The sequence below is a fragment of the Ostrea edulis genome, chromosome 7 (genome assembly GCF_947568905.1).
Source record: "Ostrea edulis chromosome 7, xbOstEdul1.1, whole genome shotgun sequence".
In the NCBI taxonomy this organism is placed as follows: domain Eukaryota; kingdom Metazoa; phylum Mollusca; class Bivalvia; order Ostreida; family Ostreidae; genus Ostrea; species Ostrea edulis.
In genome coordinates this window covers 1,126,077-1,146,210 of record NC_079170.1, presented here as the reverse complement: position 1 = coordinate 1,146,210, position 20,134 = coordinate 1,126,077, and the positions used below count along the sequence as shown (strand labels likewise).

The 20,134-nt window shown below is 34.9% G+C and overlaps 1 protein-coding gene across 1 annotated transcript; it reads left to right on the top strand.

Moving 5' to 3' along the window:
* The first annotated feature begins 47 nt into the window (after window positions 1-47).
* LOC125653749 (protein DD3-3-like) lies at window positions 48-18,832 on the top strand. The gene is made up of 14 exons (XM_048883340.2): window positions 48-187; window positions 2,834-2,887; window positions 4,669-4,755; window positions 5,577-5,672; window positions 6,133-6,271; window positions 6,768-6,887; window positions 8,224-8,379; window positions 9,422-9,624; window positions 10,771-10,989; window positions 11,772-11,942; window positions 13,188-13,423; window positions 14,364-14,580; window positions 16,413-16,524; window positions 16,846-18,832. Exons 1-14 carry the CDS (start codon window positions 99-101, stop codon window positions 17,236-17,238), a joined length of 2,292 nt encoding a protein of 763 aa, XP_048739297.2. The 5' UTR covers window positions 48-98; the 3' UTR covers window positions 17,239-18,832.
* Window positions 18,833-20,134: the final 1,302 nt, after the last annotated feature.

Below are 20,134 nucleotides of genomic sequence, written 5' to 3'. Positions count from 1 at the left end.
TGGCGTTTGATGAAATGGATGGTTGATTTAAATACTGACACACCCGATTTCAGTAGCTGAAACCAAACTTTAAAGCAGACCGTGTGTTTGAAGACAATATGAGCAACTTTCACTTTACCCGTGTAGCAGTTTTCCTAACCGTAGTATGGCAGTTTGTGGTAGCCGATATTTATTTACACAATCCAAGGCAAGATTTTAACTTTTTTTATCATATTAATTGTGATAATTCTCGATATTATACATGGGTATGATTAAAAATGTTAATCACAAATTCATAGTGAATGTAATTAAGTAACCAGTGATCAATAAACAGCCTATATGATCTGTATATAATATATTACTATTATATTAGGCTATATACATATAGATATTGTAAATCGAAATATATTTTCTGAGATATATAGATTGTTCTAAAGTCTTGTAGATCTTTTAATGGTCATAGAAGGAAGTTGATTAAAATTGTGACCTTAACAAAGAGGAATGTAAATCTATCATTTAGTACACACACACAATGCTTGTACGAAGACAATAATGATTGTCTGTGGTGATAATTGAACCTGGGATATCATCTCTGTTACCCGATGACAGTTCAGTGTGATTAACAAAGTAAACTGTTAACGCTGACACTAGTTGTTTGTTGTTGTTGTCGGTTCCTTTTTATTTCCATGCAGAATTACAGGTAATGTCCACACTAGTGGGCCCCCTTCCAGGTATCTGGCTAGCTGCATGCATGGCTGAGATCTCTATTTTTTCCAGTCTTGAGGGTCGGCAGTAGAGAGCTTCCATTCTCTACGATCTTTCTCCGTCAGCTCTCTCCATAATAGCAAGAGCTTAGTTAGATAGTATATTGAGTATGTATACCCCATTTCTCCAATACTCTATTTTCAATCCGTGGGATATTTAGTCTAGTCCGTTGTAGTGGTAGTGTTTAATCTCACGTCATTTATCACTATAGATAGAGATTTCAGCCCTTTGAAGTACTACAGTACTTATAATCTATCGTTTTCTCAAACTTAAGGTGAATTTCTTCAAATCAAGTAATTGCGTATTTATATAAACTAGGTAATTTTCACCATTTTAAAGAGACAAAAACTTTTGATAATATATTATTTAGATGTATAGAACACTAAGCTCTCGATGTTTTAAATAAAAAAAATTGTCTCCTTCTAAACAAACTATTCAGTTTCTTTACCTGAAGACAATTTCTATATTAAAATGCCGAAAGCCTAGACTAAGTGTTCTAATATGTGGTATACATCCAGTGCATAGAAACAATCTCTTACCACTGAATGTTTTTTTGGATTTTTTTTTTTTTTTTTGCAGTTTTACAGTGTGTCACGAATGATATTGTATAGGATTATGATTATCAAACATTTAATATAAGTTTATATACACACCTAAAACATTGTTTTGACGTTAGTTCTTTGTCTTGACAGTACTTTATTTTTCATACTGTACTGAACATAGTCCAGTATTATTAAGAGCAGGCCAATATTATGAGAAATATTGTTTTAGATAGAACAATGTTTTAAGTAAGATATCAGACTCCGATGGTCTATTATGGCAGATACGGGACTGATCACTCGATCGCCACTACGTGGTTCATGACAGTCCCGTATCTGACATAATAGACCATCTTTGTCTTGTATCCCTTACTGAATAACTAACTAACAGTACTATATACAATTACAATAACAGCTGTAGTACAGGTGCCCTCTATCAGTGCCCCTGTATTGACTTTATTGTGCTTCTGTTTGTTGTCGGTTATCAGCTTATTGTTCGACCTGTAATAGTGCACATTTTGAACTGGGGAGACATATTGTACACTTGTGTATTTATTGACAACGTAAACTGTGTATAATATTAGTATATAAACTGTGTATTAGTGTAAGCATCTACTTGTATCTAATATAAAGTCTCAAATTACAATGCACGGAAAAGAATATAAGTTACATATGTATATGTTTTGTTGTATATGTTTTTAAATTACTTTTTTTGCATCTTGTGGATTAGTTGACGAGATATTGTTTTGCAGGTTCCGATCAGTTAATTTCATTAAACTAATGAAAGAGAGATTTTCCACACAATATTTTCATTTTAAGATACCTACAAGGTAGATTTGATCTGAAATTTTAACAATTTAATTAATCCTAGGCGTGAATATCATTATATCATTGAATGATCAAATTTTCACATACAGTAGTCATGGACTTAAGGAGGTACTCTACAGTGTCATAATGGCTGACTTCCTTTTAAAACGTGATGAAAATAATAAATATCAACAATATTTGTCTATTCATTACAAACAGCATCGCCTAGCTGAGTAGCTCAGTAAGTTAGCACGTCGACTGCTGAACTATAGATCGTGTGTTCGAGTCCAGCAGAGGTTTTACATTTTTTGCAGATTGCTTTCTACTAAAACTGTATTTTTTGACTAAATAAAGTAAATATGAAAGTCTTCAATTTCAAAATATTGTTACACATATCCTCCACTTTTCATCCATATCAAATTTCTCTGGTGTCGCATTCCTCCTTAAGAAAGAGAGAGTGGGGGTGGGGTCATGTGAGAAAGGAAATTAAAACACTTTATACTATAGATTTTTGGCAAACATTTATCATATTTTACCACATAATCTTCACAGACTTCAGATTTCCATTAATCTCTGGAGTTTTCTGAGTAGCTAGTTCTTTAGTTTTGAACTTTTTGTGTGTGTACATCTTTGGAACTTTCTATGAATGCAGTACATTATGAAACAGCTAATTAAATCTGAGCAAAGTTATACAGCAATATGTCATAAATAAAATACATTAATAAGTTTGATTTTTTTTTCAGGGGAGGTAACAACAGATTGGATGAAGAAAATAGAAATGTTCAGAACAATAAGAGGTGAGAAAGAGAAGATGAAAGTTGATAATGAAGGTGTCGGGTAGAGAGAAGATGAAGTTGAGAATGAAGGTGTTCGATAGAGAGAAGATGAAGTTGATAATGAAGTTGTTTGGTAGAGAGAAGATGAAGTTGAGAATGAAGGTGTCGGGTAGGAAGTTCCAGTTCACTGTCTGCCTACACTCTGTAGATTTGTATCTATAAAGAAGTCATATGCTTGATTTAGAAGTTTGATTTAACTTGCAGCTTACAAGACAGTACTACTCCAAGTCAAAAATGAAATATACATCAGACTGGGGAAATCATGGTTTTATGTCAAGATGCTTTTTAAATTTAAATATATGAAATTCAAGCTATTGTTTAACTCAAAGGATGATGAAAGCTGTGAAATTTCTTACGGCTAAATATTTCAACATTTATATTACTTCTGTGTGTTTTGGGGAAATGAAATTTCACTTCAGACAAAGGATGGCCTAGTTTTTACAGGTGATAAGAAAACCCTGCTGTGAGACTGGTTTTGTGGTTTTGTCATTCCTAAGATTACCTGTGTCTGTGTTCTAATTGTTTTGTACTAATTCTGTCAGGTGAATTAGTTGTTTATCCTCAATGTAGACAAAATAATCAAAAAGAAACAAAAACCAGCATGGAATGGATTTAATGAAGTCATTGATAAAAAAAAGAATATTGAACTGGAAGATAATTTTATTAATTTGATTGTTTGGACTTAGAGAATTTTCATGTGTTGTTGTTTTTTTTTTTAAAAAGGTCATTTCTGCTACATCAATAGATACATGTGTGTAATTGACGAGAACATCCGTCTCTGTTATATCTAGACTTGTATAGGGATATCTAGCTACGAGAATTTCAAAATTGTAGTGTTGACAGAATTAGTAAGGGGGATTGTAACAGGAAATCGATAGAGGGAATTATTTATTATATAGGGCTCATCGACCCTCGTTGTGGTCTGTCTTGACGCAAATTGAGGATGTAACAATTTTATATGATGCATAGTCTACATGTATATTAATTATTTACATGAATATTAAATGCAAGTAAACTGTAACAGTTAGTAAGCATAGTTGCATTAGGACATATATGATAATTAAAAGATATTTCATTTTAAAAATGAACAAGATGGACAATATTAAGTAATTTTAAATCTCACAGCTAAACCCAATTACATAATTTGATGTTTTTATATTTGAAACGTCGGACAGACTTAGAAACAAGATGACTTCTGAATGGTTAGGCCATTTTGTTTTTTGTTGATTTTAGTATGGGTCAGTTTAAGATTTTAATAAACTGCAATACATGAACATGCATGTGCATTATTCCTGTAAATGTGACGTCATGATATAAAATACTGAAGAGTAGATTTAACGAGGATTAAATTCAAAACCACAGTAGACTCGGGATGGACTGAATGCCTCTATATACTTACATCGTGGCCAGTTGTGTGTTAATAACTGTATACCTGAGCTGAATTTATTTCTCGTCACAATTACACAATTGTATACAGAGATTTAATGTTTTATATAAAAGTGATGGTGATAAATCACTAAATGTTTTAGTGTATATACTCACTTAATCCCAAGTAAATGTTTCTTTTTTATGGCTTGGGCCATCAAGTTTTTTAAACAGATAATATTAGCAAACTTTATAAATCTCTATAACACAACCTCACTATACTTTAACAAAATGGCAGATTTTTATGTTTAAAACATGACTTGATATTTGTATAAAAATGTGCATGGTTGAATGCAGAATCTTTTTTCAACTTTCAGAGTGTTCGACTCCCAGAACAACAACAGAGGGGGTTACAATGTGGGGTCACTGTATTACTACGCAGGGTCAACTCTGCAGATAGAATGGTAAGTAGCAGCTGTAAAGGGACAGAACTCAGACTAGCATGTAGCTTACCCAAGATCTGAATCAGACAGAACTCAGACTAGAAGATTTGTCTAGCATGTAGCTTAATTACCCATGATCTCAATCAGACAGAACTCAGACTAGAAGATTCGTCCACATGTAGCTTACCCAAGATCTGAATCAGACAGAACTCAGATTAGAAGATTCGTCCACATGTAGCTTACCCAAGATCTGAATCAGACAGAACTCAGACTAAAAGATTCGTCTAGCATGTAGCTTACCCATGATCTCAATCAGACAGAACTCAGACTAGAAGATTCATCTAGCATGTAGCTTACCCAAGATCTCAATCAGACAGAACTCAGACTAGAAGATTTGTCCAGCATGTAGCTTACCCAAGATCTGAATCAGACAGAACTCAGACTAGAAGATTCGTCCAGCATGTAGCTTACCCAAGATCTGATTCAGATGCATTTTAAATATATCAAGCAAGTTTTGTTAGTGTGGGATGAATTTCTACAAGATTTGCAAGTGCCACTTTTGCGAATACTTGTTGACACAATCGAGGCATTTGAAAAATTGTATGCATATGAACACTGACTTGTGAATGTTATCGTAATACATATTTGTGTGTATACTCATGAATAAAGTTTGTGAATGTTATCGTAATACATATTTGTGTGTATACTCATGAATAAAGTTTGGTTTGTAGTGATTTCAGATTGGTGGCGATTCCACACAGAAAACTACAAAGTTTTATACTCGGTCTAAATGAAAATTATGATTTGCAATAAACAGAATTTGAATTTTTTTTTTTCCCCAGGACTAACCAGCACTCGTGTAGTAGTCCAAACAGTCACTGCGAGATTGTTCTACAGTACATGTGTGATGACCAACTCAGGGACGGGGCCTCCACAGGGTAATACGAATCTACTAGGTCAACATCTATAATTATCGTTATTGCTGCAGATGTTGAGATTTTTACAAGGATTTATATCAGTATCGTATATCTATTTACGGGAGAAGAAATTGATTAATATAATTATTATAAACTGATGAATATAAGCAAGTAATGGCTGCAGCAAAGATTAATTTTGTTTTCCTCTCCCCAAATAAGAAATCAGAGAGGGCTACATTATTGCAGCTAAGTTAGAATGTAGTCAAAATGAAACTCTTATTTGTGACCACCTGAGTTCAAATGTGGTACAGGATTTCAATGGAGTAATCTAAAGAAATTGTCAAAAAATGGTAGAGAAGTCTAAATTCTATCAGTATTACAAACATGGAGAGGGGGGTGTTATGAATCCTGGTAACTATTGTGTTTTATGGTTAATATGATTAAAATCTTTATTCATGATTAAATCTTTTCTTAATTTCAGCACAATACCGTTGGACCCCAATAAATGCAGACTGGGAAATTGTAATACTGACAAGGAATATGGCATGAATGAAAACTTTGAACATTATCTTAATTGTCGGTCACGAGAGCGCAACAAGGGGCTATTTATTGCCGACCAGGTGAGGGTGTATTAATTACCTGTAATTGAATAAGACTTCACAGTGAAACATGGGTTGTAGTTTCCTTGTTGAAGGGATAATTATTTCCCGGTAATGCTGTTTTATTTCATTGTATCATGACAAAGCAAGAAATTGACTCCTATTAAGTAATGGTCAGCTGCATTCTTTTGTGATGTGCATCCAAGCAATACGTATGTATATAGAAATGTATCTGATTGAAAAGTGAGACCTGAAGCAGTCTGTCATCTCCCACACTATCAGGACGGCTGAATTCTGAGGAACATGCTGCAAATTCGTGTACACAAAATCTGATCAAAGTTCTTTTTACACTGATTGTAATAATCTAATATCATGCATATTAGTACATATGTACTTGGTTTAATGTACAGTCATAAATAATCATAGATAAAATACTTAATGGAGTATATTAATGATATTCAATCTCTCTACTTTCATTTTTTTTTTTTTTTTTTTACGAATTCATTTATTGTTGTAGAATTTAAACAACAGAAACAAAGCAGTGAATACTCGACAGAATCCGAATGGACAGCGCTATGGTTACGAGTGCCCGGAGGAGCGTGACTATTACCCCTACTGGGGCCCCTCCCCCTGGAAGGTTAGTTATCTTCATCACAAGATTAGCATTCGTAGTGACGAGTGTGTTTTAAAAAATGTCGCAAGATTGGATGTCATTGAGAAGTAATTTGGACCCCACATTAAATGCGGGAGCCCTACAGGAGTCACATTGTCTGTCTGTCCATCTGTCAGTCAACACTTTCTGTTGTGAGGCAATAATTCAAACAGTTTTCACCGTAACATTTTCAAATGTTATGCAGAAATACCTAACAATTAGAGATTTACACAGTCCTGTAAATTTGAGGATCATATCACTTTGTCTGTATGCCTGTACGTGCATCTATCTAAGTCAGTTTTCATTGTAACATGTAGCTCAAATTCTATACAGAAGGTATTGATTATTAAAGGAAGACACCCATAGATTTTGGGGTCATGAGGTCAAGGGTCAAAGTCACAACAAATCCTTCAATTTGTAACTTTTATATGCTTTCATCGAGACGTAATGAGTTGAACAGCATACAGTAGTGATGAAACGATTATCATCGACAATCGATTGTCCATCGTTTTTGACTCTTCGATTTCGATTATCGATTCTATTTTTCATAATCGATTTTCACCTTTACACTAATTAATATCTAATCTGAGATTCATCTGTCAATCCCGCTTTTATATTGAGACATGTGTGGGGGAGAGTCAGAGTGGACTCCACATTGAAAAGCGGGAATTCAGTGACACCAGCTAGTGTGTATGTTGCACATATCCATAAAACTAAATAGAAATAACTCCAAAAATAATAAACATTTATTAACTACATGTAAATACTGATTATATCGATCATTGATCGATACAGTTCTTCCGATTATGACCAATTGTCAATTATGAAATTTTTCCGATTTTTCAACACTAGCGTACAGCTTTCCTATGCTACAGAAAGCCAGCAGTCTATCTGTTTGCCATCACTTTTCTTAATTTTATCCAAAGGTAGTTCTACTTGATCAATAAAGAAAGACGCGTATTTTTGGGTGGAGGTCGAAGTTGAGGTTAAAACAGACCTCCCCACACACATCACTACACTTAGACCTCCTGTATTTTACATCAATGTAGAGGATCCTACAGCTGGACACAGAAATGCAGATTTCGGAGAACATATTAACTCAATCTTTCTGTCATAACAAACATTAACGAAGTCCATGTCATTAGCACTCGAAGTCTGTGTCATTAGCACTCGAAGTCCATGTCATTAGCGCTCGAAGTTCGTGTCATTAGCGCTGGAACATGTAATACATGAATTGAGTTCTTGGTGCAGCCCTCTCCGATTGAGGGATCAGTTTTCGAGATGAATATTGTACATGTACTTACTTTGATGTGTTCTGTAGGACATTGCTGTGTTGACGAATGATGCCACCAGGTGTCCTCATTACAAGGCGGAGAGTGCGAATGTCAAACCTCGCTTTGGCTGCGTGATGCCACCAGACGTGCTCCGGGAAAACATTGGTCGAATCACATTACCCATCACAAAGGAGGCTTGTGAGGTGAGATTAAATATCTACAGTTCAGGCATTTCTGATGGCTTTTAAGAGGGATGGGATTAGATTAATTATCTACAGTTCAGGCATTTCTGATAGCTTTTAAGAGGGATGGGATTTACAGTTCAGACATTTCTGATAGCTTTTAAGAAGGATGGGATTTACAGTTCAGGCATTTCTGATAGCTTTTAAGGTTAGAAGGATTGGATTTACAGTTCAGGCATTTCTGATGCCTTTTAGGAGTGGAGTGGTTGCAGTTAAAGAATACGTAGAGTTGTGTTACAAATCATAATCTTTGTTCACTAATAACTCTGAAATATTTAAATTTTAAATATTATCTTGATGCTGCTTTAAGCAGAGAGTACTTTTATTTAGATCTTTAATATTTTGTGAGACTTCATTTGATATTATGATGTAACTTTTTACGAGACATAACTTTTGCTAATCACTATTTATTGCTTAAGTCCTCTATATGGAAGATTTTATTTTGGAGAACTAAATTTCTCGAATGGTTACTCTTACAAAATTACACTTCAATCATATTTCTTGCAAATGAAATATGATTTACAGTACAAAATGTTCGGAAAATTCGACCCATCGGTTTTCATATTTAGGAGATGCTGCACGTTAATGTAATTTCATTTCATATCTGTATGAAATCACTGTAATAGAGTTTACTTTGAGTCTATGTCATACCGTATAGAGGTTTTTTTCCCGCAGGGTGATAAATTTGGCTTATTTTAGCGGTTAGATACAGTAGCTTTCCACCAAAATTTCACTGGCCATATATGCACTCAATTCCGACTTAAGCATCTGCAAGAGAGATAACTCTTCCCTGTCTGCCAAAATTTATTCTGCCAAAATTATTAACATACCTTTGAGCCAGCAAAACGCCAAATTTTAGACCCACAGGGAAAACCCCCTGCTATACGGTATATTAAATCTGATGGGTGAAACACGAATCCCCTTTAACTACAATTTATGATTAAAAGAGATTTAATTTGAGAATGAAACAGTACTCATTCTGACTGTCCATCACACGTCGCAGGTGTACAGATACCCGTCTAATGACCCTGACGGGGTACAAGCAGAGTGGAAAGAATACCCCGCCTTCGGCATCGGGGCCCCCGATTGTCGGGAGACTCAGTTCTCTAGGGACAATCACCTAGGCAACGGAATTGGAGGTCATCCCTTGGTCTACAATTGGACGGTGCCTAATACTATTCACGAGAACTGTGCCATGAGAATAAGGTGTGTAAATTATTTGTTTTTACATCATTTTAAAATCTCTGGAGATCACATTTATTTGTGCATAATATACTTGCTGCCAATAACACATGGAAATAAATCTCCAGCTAAATTTTTATTGATTATGTGTATTTATACAGAATCATGAAAATTCTCTCCTTGCCTATTTGTTAATCACGCAGAAATTATCTTCTTGTGAATACGTTGATCAAATTAATCTAATAAAGTCTCACAAACTTTCCAGTTCTGCTAAATTTTATCTTAATTCTCTGGTGTTTGATCGGATTGGCAAACTGGAAAGTGCTGATAGCAGTTGGAGGGGCATTATACAAAATACATTAAGATATGGAGAAAATGCCTCAAATATGCTAGCAGTGAAATTAAATTATACACATAAAAACATGTCATAACTAGTAAAACAATGTCATGTTGTAACTGATAAAACTCATGGATATTTTGATTGAGATGTACATGTATTTGAATTTTTTGAAATTCCAACATGATTTTACCATTAAAAACTTCAAAAATATGTTGTGTGTGGTGTGCCAAATAAAGATCATAATTTTGACATCACAATGCCAGACTAAACAATAATATTCATTTAAGAAGTAAATTTCATTTTTGAAAGCACATGAGGGTATGAATTGTGACACTTCACACTGGCATACTGCATTCAGCGCATTCATGAAAAGTGCGCCAACATGAAGCGTTGCAGTTCATACACTCATGTATTTTCAAAACTGAAAGTTACTTCTTATATTTACAGTTTACTTCATTTCTGTTGAAATTTTGAGCCATTAAAATAGACGTACTACATTTATCAAGATTCATACACGCCTACAATTATCAAGATTCATACACGCATTGTTCACACCTGCATCACATTTATGAGGAAATAAATTGGAAAAATTGGATAAATTGCAAAATCATTGGAAATGTAATGGATATGAAGACACTGACCTGGCAATGCGATACAAACTGTTAAAATTATTCACACGTGATAGTGAAATTTGCCGACCTCATTAGGCGATCTGGTGTGGTAGAACTTTATCTAACGTGTGGTTATGGGAGGAAACTGTATCCCTTGGTTACTACAGGTACAATATTTCGTTGGTTACTATAGGTACAATATTTCCTTGGTTACTACAGGTACAATATTTCGACCGGTGACTATGATAGTTGGAACACAACTTATAGAACAGACGTGGATGCCAAGTTGGCAGAGAATCTTGGACTTTCTCGGACTGAGGCTGACCAACGAGGTTTTCTATTTGAAAATAACCCAGCAGTCAAAGTGTTTTCTGATGCAAACTTCGATTTGGAATTGGCCGTAAACACCGCACAATTTGGTCGTACTTTTCAGGACAGGTAAACAGTATGCCTTAATATGTATATTTTTGTTTTATATCAAATGTTTTGTGATAGTGTATACAGAATGGAAGGGTTTTTTTGGTGATTTTAGCATAATTTTAGTTATTTCTGTGTGTATGACTTATGTAAACTAAATTCCCCACAAAGATTTGTAATAGAGCAAGGTATGAGGATATATTGTGCATAGGATAAGGGCCCCATGTGGCCCCCATTTTCTCTTAAATTTGAAAATAGACTGAAAACTGTGAAACCTAGCAATGACTTGTTTAAGATGATAGATACAGAAATACTGTATATAATCACCTTATCATATTCTTTAACATAAGTCACAGGATTGTCCCAAATGTTGGGTTTAAAAAAAATATGGCACATTTTTGGAAATTTTACATACAGCTTTCTGTGGTAAACAATGAGCACACATTTGTCTGTGTACAATTTTATTTGTTAAAGTTGCAGCTGATACTAGTGTACAAAATATGTAAATCTGAGAGGCAGGCAGGTGTGTGTGCTCCGTAATTTCTGAAGCAACATATGCTTCAAATTTGTAAAACGTGAGGAAATTCAAATTTTTTGTTATGTACTTTGTGAACTTACACTGTAAGTTATGCCATATGTTACAACTGCTACTCACTTTGAGATAGAAAAGATCTGATTGATTACAGCTTTGCTGACTTCTCGAAAGCTTTTATCCTACCTTTTCCTTTAATGGATAGGAAATTTTTTGGTACACAGTGACCATTTTTCCAGTTTTGTACTGTTGATATTTGATTGATTTCCAGATCGTTTGCCTTTGCGATTCGTTCCCCGCCTGCCGGATCTACAGGTAAAACAATTTCTAACCTCAATGTTCGGGGAAAGCGAGGAAACATAGTGCAAGTGTACCCATCCGTGGAATACGACTTCGTTCCCAACAACCTGGAGATGGGAACCTCAAACTACATTCACATTCAGTAAGATATTCCTAATTCGTTATCTTACCATAATTCTTACTGCACGGTTGGTTTTTACCCAGCATTAAAACTACAACAAAACACACTTATAGTGAAGTGCTGGGGACAAACAATTACAGTAAAACACGCTTATAGTGAAGTACTGAGGAGAAACAATTACAGTAAAACACACTTATAGTGAAGTGCTGGGGACAAACAATTACTGTAAAACATGCTTATAGTGAAGTGCTGGGGAGAAACAATTCTAATTCATTACATCCAATATGTTTTAAAACTTCAGGAAACGGAAATCACTTTGCTGTAAACATGAATTCATTATAAGTGTGTTCACTGTAACTGTGTTTTACTGTAAGTGTGAATTCATTATAAGTGTGTTCACTGTAACCATGTTTTACTGTAAGTGTGAATTCATTATAAGTGTGTTCACTGTAACTGTGTTTTACTGTAAGTGTGAATTCATTATAAGTGTGTTCACTGTAACCATGTTTTACTGTAAGTGTGAATTCATTATAAGTGTGTTCACTGTAACTGTGTTTTACTGTAAGTGTGAATTCATTATAAGTGTGTTCACTATAACTGTGTTTTATAGTAAGTGTGAATTCATTATAAGTGTGTTCACTGTAACCATGTTTCACTGTAAGTGTGAATTCATTATAAGTGTGTTCACTGTAACCATGTTTTACTGTAAGTGTGAAATCATTATAAGTGTGTTCACTGTAACTGTGTTTTACTGTATAAGTGTGTTCACTGTAACTGTGTTTCACTGTAAGTGTGAATTCATTATAAGTGTGTTCACTGTAACTGTGTTTTACTGTAAGTGTGAATTCATTATAAGTGTGTTCACTGTAACTGTGTTTTACTGTAAGTGTGAATTCATTATAAGTGTGTTCACTGTAACCGTGTTTCACTGTAAGTGTGAATTCATTATAAGGGTGTTCACTATAACTGTGTTATACTGTGCTTAGTTTATTGGGAATGTGAGAAGGATTCCTGAATTGAGCATGTAATAAATTAGCTGTTAAAGTTTTAATGAGGTAATGAACCTCTTACACGCACAGAACAAGGAAGCTATTTTATGTGGGTAGATTTTAACCAAGTCTTTGTTTATGATCACAACATGTATTTTGGAAGATACACTCATTTGAAACAGATAAGAATTATTATTGACAATTAACTTCACCATTGCCATGGGGATATTTTATAACCTGAACATGAATCTAAACAAATTTTTTTTTGGTAATTCAGATGGACAGGATCCAACACAAACAATGCTAACAATGATGGAAATGGACAGGCCCGGTCAGATCGCAACAATATCGTCCAGCTTGGAGATGCCACGTACGATGAGGGCGATTTAAAGAATTTTGGCCCTGGGGCTATCTATGGAAAATATGGAGTGAACTACCCAGCCCATGCCGTTAATTCATCATTCCTAGGCCTCAGTCAACAGGATCTGCTGCATCTGGCATTTAATTCCCCGGGTACGTATAACTGTGTGTTAGATAATACACTCCTGGTCCAGGGCCTCATTTTATGACAAAGTCGCAAGTCTTGAATTGTATTACACAGTTATTAGTTTAAAAAGTGAATGAATTGAAATTTTTCTGAGGCTTAAGAACATTCCAGTATGTAATGTTGGTCGTAAGGCATAAGTTCTCTTGTAAAACATACCCAGATATATATTATACAATTATGGATATTTTTGAGGTGATTTAAAAATATCAATAATTGTGTCATTATGTGATTGAATAATTCAAAACACTGAAGCCAGCTACTAGAGCCTGTTAAATGGTACCTGGTCTGCCATCTTTGTTTACAGTTAGAGTGCAAGCTAGTTAAAAGAGTTAAGAAACGTAAGGTTTCATTTGACGAAGGGTTACCAGACATGTTCCCACTTTATTTTTGGTTCGATGTTGGAAAAATCAAATGTTATATTCACCATGATGGCATGTGAAGGTTAATATAGCATTGTATTTTTTCTGACTTGTTGTATCTCATAATAATAAAAATAAAGCCTTTATTTATCCAGGATTTCATATTTAGCGAAACACTAGTTTTCAATATGGTCCTGCATCTCATCCAATCAGGTAGCTCAGAATTATTCAATCATGTTATACAACTGTATTGATAATGTTTGTATTGTTAAAACATTGTCATCAGATTTGGATTAAAGTGAAATTCTGACAAAAGACGAGGTTGACTTGTGAATCATTATTGAAAATAAACGTCAAGATTTCTATACTCCAAACATTTCCGTGGTTCCACAAAGTCTATTGATAGACAGCCAACAAATGTTTGCCAGTGCTGATATTGCTTTTCATTAACCAGATCGATTTGATTGTAGGACATTTTGGCGGCGAGCTCTCCCAGCTTGACGACGCTGGGACATACTTTTCATTAACCGGATTAATTTGATTGTAGGACATTTTGGCGGCGAGCTCTCCCAGCTTGACGACGCTGGGACGTATTTTGACCTTGGACTTCGTATGATCTCGCAGGAAGGGACGTACCAATACATGTGCACACGTAACAATGACTTCTCCAACCGAGATCAGAAGGGTCGAGTGATGGTTCTGCCATACCTCGCACAAAACCAGGCCATCGGCTGGGGAGGGGGAACACTGGCTCTAGCTGATGAGTAAGATTGATTTCTCACATTCCTCTCCACTCTCATGTAAATACACCTCTCCACTCTCATGTAAATACATCTCTCCACTCTCATGTAAATACACGAGTAAGATTGATTTCTCACATTCCTCTCCACTCTCATGTAAATACACCTCTCCACTCTCATGTAAATACATCTCTCCACTCTCATGTAAATACACGAGTAAGATTGATTTCTCAGTTCTCCACTCTCATGTAAATACACCTCTCCACTCTCATGTAAATACACCTCTCCACTCTCATGTAAATACACCTCTCCACTCTCATGTAAATACACGAATAAGATTGATTTCTCACATTCCTCTCCACTCTCATGTAAATACACCTCTCCACTCTCATGTAAATACATCTCTCCACTCTCATGTAAATACACGAGTAAGATTGATTTCTCAGTTCTCCACTCTCATGTAAATACACCTCTCCACTCTCATGTAAATACACGAGTAAGATTGGTTTCTCTGTTCTCCACTCTCATGTAAATACACGAATAAGATTGATTTCTCACATTCCTCTCCACTCTCATGTAAATACACGAATAAGATTGATTTCTCACATTCCTCTCCACTCTCATGTAAATACCCCTCTCCACTCTCATGTAAATACACCTCTCCACTCTCGTAAATACACAAGTAAGATTGATTTCTCAGTTCTCCGCTCTCATGTAAAAACACAAGTAATATCGACAGTCTGATTAGAATATCGACAGTCTGATTAGAATATCGACTGTCTGATTAGAATATTGACAATCTGATTAGAATATCGACAGTCTGATTAGAATATCGACTGTCTGATTAGAATATCGACTATCTGATTACAATATCGACAGTCTGATTAGAATATCGACTATCTGATTACAATATCGACAGTCTGATTAGAATATCGACAGTCTGATTAGAATATCGACTGTCTGATTAGAATATTGACAATCTGATTAGAATATCGACAGTCTGATTAGAATATCGACTGTCTGATTAGAATATCGACTATCTGATTACAATATCGACAGTCTGATTAGAATATCGACTATCTGATTAGAATATCGACTGTCTGATTAGAATATTGACAATCTGATTAGAATATCGACAGTCTGATTAGAATATCGACTGTCTGATTAGAATATCGACTATCTGATTACAATATCGACAGTCTGATTAGAATATCGACTATCTGATTACAATATCGACAGTCTGATTAGAATATCGACTGTCTGATTAGAATATCGACTATCTGATTACAATATCGACAGTCTGATTAGAATATCGACTATCTGATTACAATATCGACAGTCTGATTAGAATATCGACTATCTGATTACAATATCGACTGTCTGATTAGAATATCGACTATCTGATTACAATATCGACAGTCTGATTAGAATATCGACTATCTGATTACAATATCGACAGTCTGATTAGAATATCGACTATCTGATTACAATATCGACTGTCTGATTAGAATATCGACTGTCTGATTACAATATCGACAGTCTGATTAGAATATCGACAGTCTGATTAGAATATCGACTGTCTGATTAGAATATCGACTATCTGATTACAATATCGACAGTCTGATTAGAATCAGCTCCTGGATTCACTCCTTTTATTGTTGCTACATGAGACGATATAAAAAACGGAGCAGATCAGAGAGCTTTTAATTAAGAATTCCTTAAAAATTAATAAAAGAGTTCCTTATTCAATGATTTATAAAGAAAATTTCAATTTAATACATGTAGAATTTTATTCGCTAGTGTTGAAGTATGGGAGTGGCCAATGTTTATGACAAGTCGTGGTCTTTCTTTTTCAGGAAAGCCAAAGTGATGGTGAAGCAAGGTGTTTTCTCTTCACTGCAGGCTTTACGAATGGAGGAATGGTCGCCGGAACAGGCGCTGGGAGCTGGCCGACTCCGCAGTGAACCGGTCAGTGGGTCGTACTGTACATAAAAACATTGAATTTGTAAAATAAGAGTACTATCTGGCAGGAAAATGTTTAGAATAATACACAAAATTATAATGAGCATTTATTGTACTTTCAGTGAAGAAATTTTAACACAAAATGCTTGTATTTACAGAAATTGTATTCCTAAATTCAGTTTCTAACTATTATTATTTTGGTCATTGTGTACTGTTTACCCTAATCTCAGATTTTGATTTTGCTGTAGTATTTTGACTGATGACTTATAGTGTCGTAGCCAAGTCAAAATCTGAACACCAGATGTTAACTGTGACTTCTCCCTACAGGGTGGAGATGACTACGCCAGTAACTTCATCGTACTACAACCAGAAACAGTGATGACCCAGAATGGTGCCACCTTCACAGTGCAAATGAAAATTGACCCCGATGCCAGTGGCGTCGAAATTTATAGTTCCAAATCTCAGGACATGGCAACTTGGACACAGGTTCCATCTTCAGTCAGCGGAGGAACCGCCAGCTTCCAGGCGAACCAAGGCGGTGTCTATGTGGCAAGGTCACACAAAAACATCGGCCCCATCATCGGGATTGTGGCGGCCTGTGTGGTGGTAGCTTTGGTTGTGGTAGCCACAATCGTGTATTTTAGAAGAAATCCAGAAAGATTTCAGAAACTAAAGAGTGGTGCGAGGAAGGCTGAAAGATCAATGCAGAATAAGGTGTAAAGCAGAGGGACGACTATCACAAAGACAGTCTCTGTAATCTTATCAGGGACGATTATCACAAAGACAGCCTCTGTAATCTTATCAGGGACGATTATCACCAAAGACGGCCAGTGTAGTATTGTCAGTTCATTCATTCAGCTGAAGGGTGCTGTAGATCAAAGTCGTTTGTTATTTAATCAAAAAGTCTCTTATTATGATTCATTGACATGTATACAAAACAGAGTTGACTGTAGTTTTTTTAATTTTGATTATTCATACTGTTTTGATAGAAATTCCTGTATAAATATAAAATAAGAGAGGGGGGGGGGGGGGGGGTGAGGAGATAATGCAAACTGTTGACAGGAAAATTTTCACTTCCATTATACATTATATTTTTGCCCAATTCGCCCACATCTTTGACTAATTCAAATCTCTTCATTGCTCTTGTGTAGCACAAAATGGGTAATGGGGAATTTAAGATAATAAAATCTTTTCTCAAAAATATACAGTATTTGCATAACTGACATGAGGTCATCTTGTTCTGCGTTTTCATCATTATGATATTCACCACATATCACTGAGAAAAACATTCCAAAGTTTCAATTTTGTATGTATAAACTTTACGGGTTAAAGTCCATGCTTTATATATATATATATATATTTTTATCCCCATAAGTTCACCAAGTCCTTTGTTAAAACATTGTGCACTCTGCTTTTCGCAATGCTTTGTCATAATTGCAGTCATACCAGTGTTTGTCAATCTTAGATGTTCTTAAAATATCTCACATGTATTGATACGTGTGCTCTGTTATACCAAGTTTGAGATTACTTATTTATAATTTTATATCTTCCATTTTACATGTGCAAGTGTTTGTCAGATTAACGTTTTTAATGACGGTAATTAAACTCATTCAATAAAGGACATGCATTACATATCACATAGAAATGTGACCACTTTTTAATAAATACTCGTTGAATTAACAGTAAAATGATCTACACTCTTAGAATTATTGATTGTTCGATTTCATGGAGAGAGAGTTTGTTTAGGCGTAATCTAGTACTGTATATGTGTAATGCTATTTAGCACGTTCTGCATCATTCTTCTTTGCCAATACGGTGGAATCAAAGCCTAATTTTCGTGACTCAACAATATTTTAATTTCGTTAGGGTGTGATTTTTTGCGGATTTAGATTCCGTGTATTGATATGCTGTATAATTTTTTTGTTTCAGTTAGGCGTTAAGTTTGTGGGATAGTTTACTCGTGAACTATGAACCCCCACGAAATATATTGATTCCAGAGTATGAGTGGATAGGAATTTTGTATGTTCAAATGTTTCTCAAAATGTTTTTAGATATACGTGTATGACATCTGCATTCCTAAGGAGCATTATCTGTGCAATATATCAATATTACGTCTGTTTTTCTGTTATATTATTTCTGATACTCGCCTAAGTCTGCTCGTTAGATTCATGTACAACTCTTGTATTTTAGATATTGTGTATCTTGTTGTTGAGTTGTATCTTCCTATGTATATTGTGTTTTATTATATATGCCACACATTTTGCCATCTGGCTGCTGGACAGCCATGTATTTCTATAAAACATATCAAAATCAATTTAATTTGGACTTAATTATTTTCTTATTACATGTAAACTTTTCTTACACAGCATGAAAGACTGAAACCTTCTATAAAGCATGGAATACCTCGGGACTTTTTAGTGTGAGAATTGTCAGAGACACTGCCTAAAACTGATTAAGGAGGAATGGTACATTTTCATAATGGCCGACTTCCTTTAGAAATTTGAATATAAATGTGAGCAGCATATGTATACAAATCAACTTTACGGCAAATGGAATTACTTCAGTATTCATGTAGCAGTATTTCATTATCATCTCATACAGTGTTAATGTCTCTCAACTGATTCAAAACACAAGAGCATGTTCTTCATATAATAAATTTTTAAATGCTACAGGGTTTCAACAGGCTCGTTCGAAGTCAGCATTTCACAAATACTATGGTCATTATAGTTATAATGATCTTATTTGCAAATACAAACTGTTTTCAGGTCAAACTCTGTCTGACATGTTTCATATCGATTGTTAGACCATTCTTTACGCACTGATTTTGACTACAGATTACTCTGTTTACCTAATTATGATAGAGGGTGTGACCAGTCAACAGGGGATTTTTACTCATCCTAGGCACTTGATCTCACCTCAATACTGACCTGCTGTATGTACGTCTCTCATCTTTGACAGATTATAAAAGCATGTGCTGAGTATTTGTAATTGGGGGGGGGGGGGGGGGGGGGGGTGCCAACATTTTCAACATGTATTGATTGAATCTAAAATATCTGCTTTATGGTAATATTTATTTTTTAAATTTGGTACGAAGATTAAAGAAACCTTTTTTTTTACAAGACATGATGATATTTCGAAATATGAATGCTGGTTGTGAAACCATTAAAAATATAATTAAAATCCTGCTCAACTTTCTGATGGTTTGTGATAAGTTATAATTCATTATTTAATTTGAGTTAAGGTCACTGCAACACTTTTTGAGGAAATATTTATATCCCTTCCAGTTCCCCCGTCCTAGAATCCCATAGTACGAATGTTGTTAGGTGACAATAATCACTTTTTCCCTTCCAAATTTCATGCACAACCATTGATATTTTAATTATGTACTCCCAGTATTTTGCTGAATTAATAATTGCCATCCATGTCATTGATGATCTATCATGAGGAATACCAGGAACAAAAGTATCGGAGGACATTTGTGGGGAGAATATTGTCTCTTGAACAATTAATTGATATAAAAAGTAATTTCATGTATGGACTTTACAACATACTGAGGGATATATAAAATAGTCTGCAAAACTCGATGAATATAACATGTATTTAGGTAGAACGGACA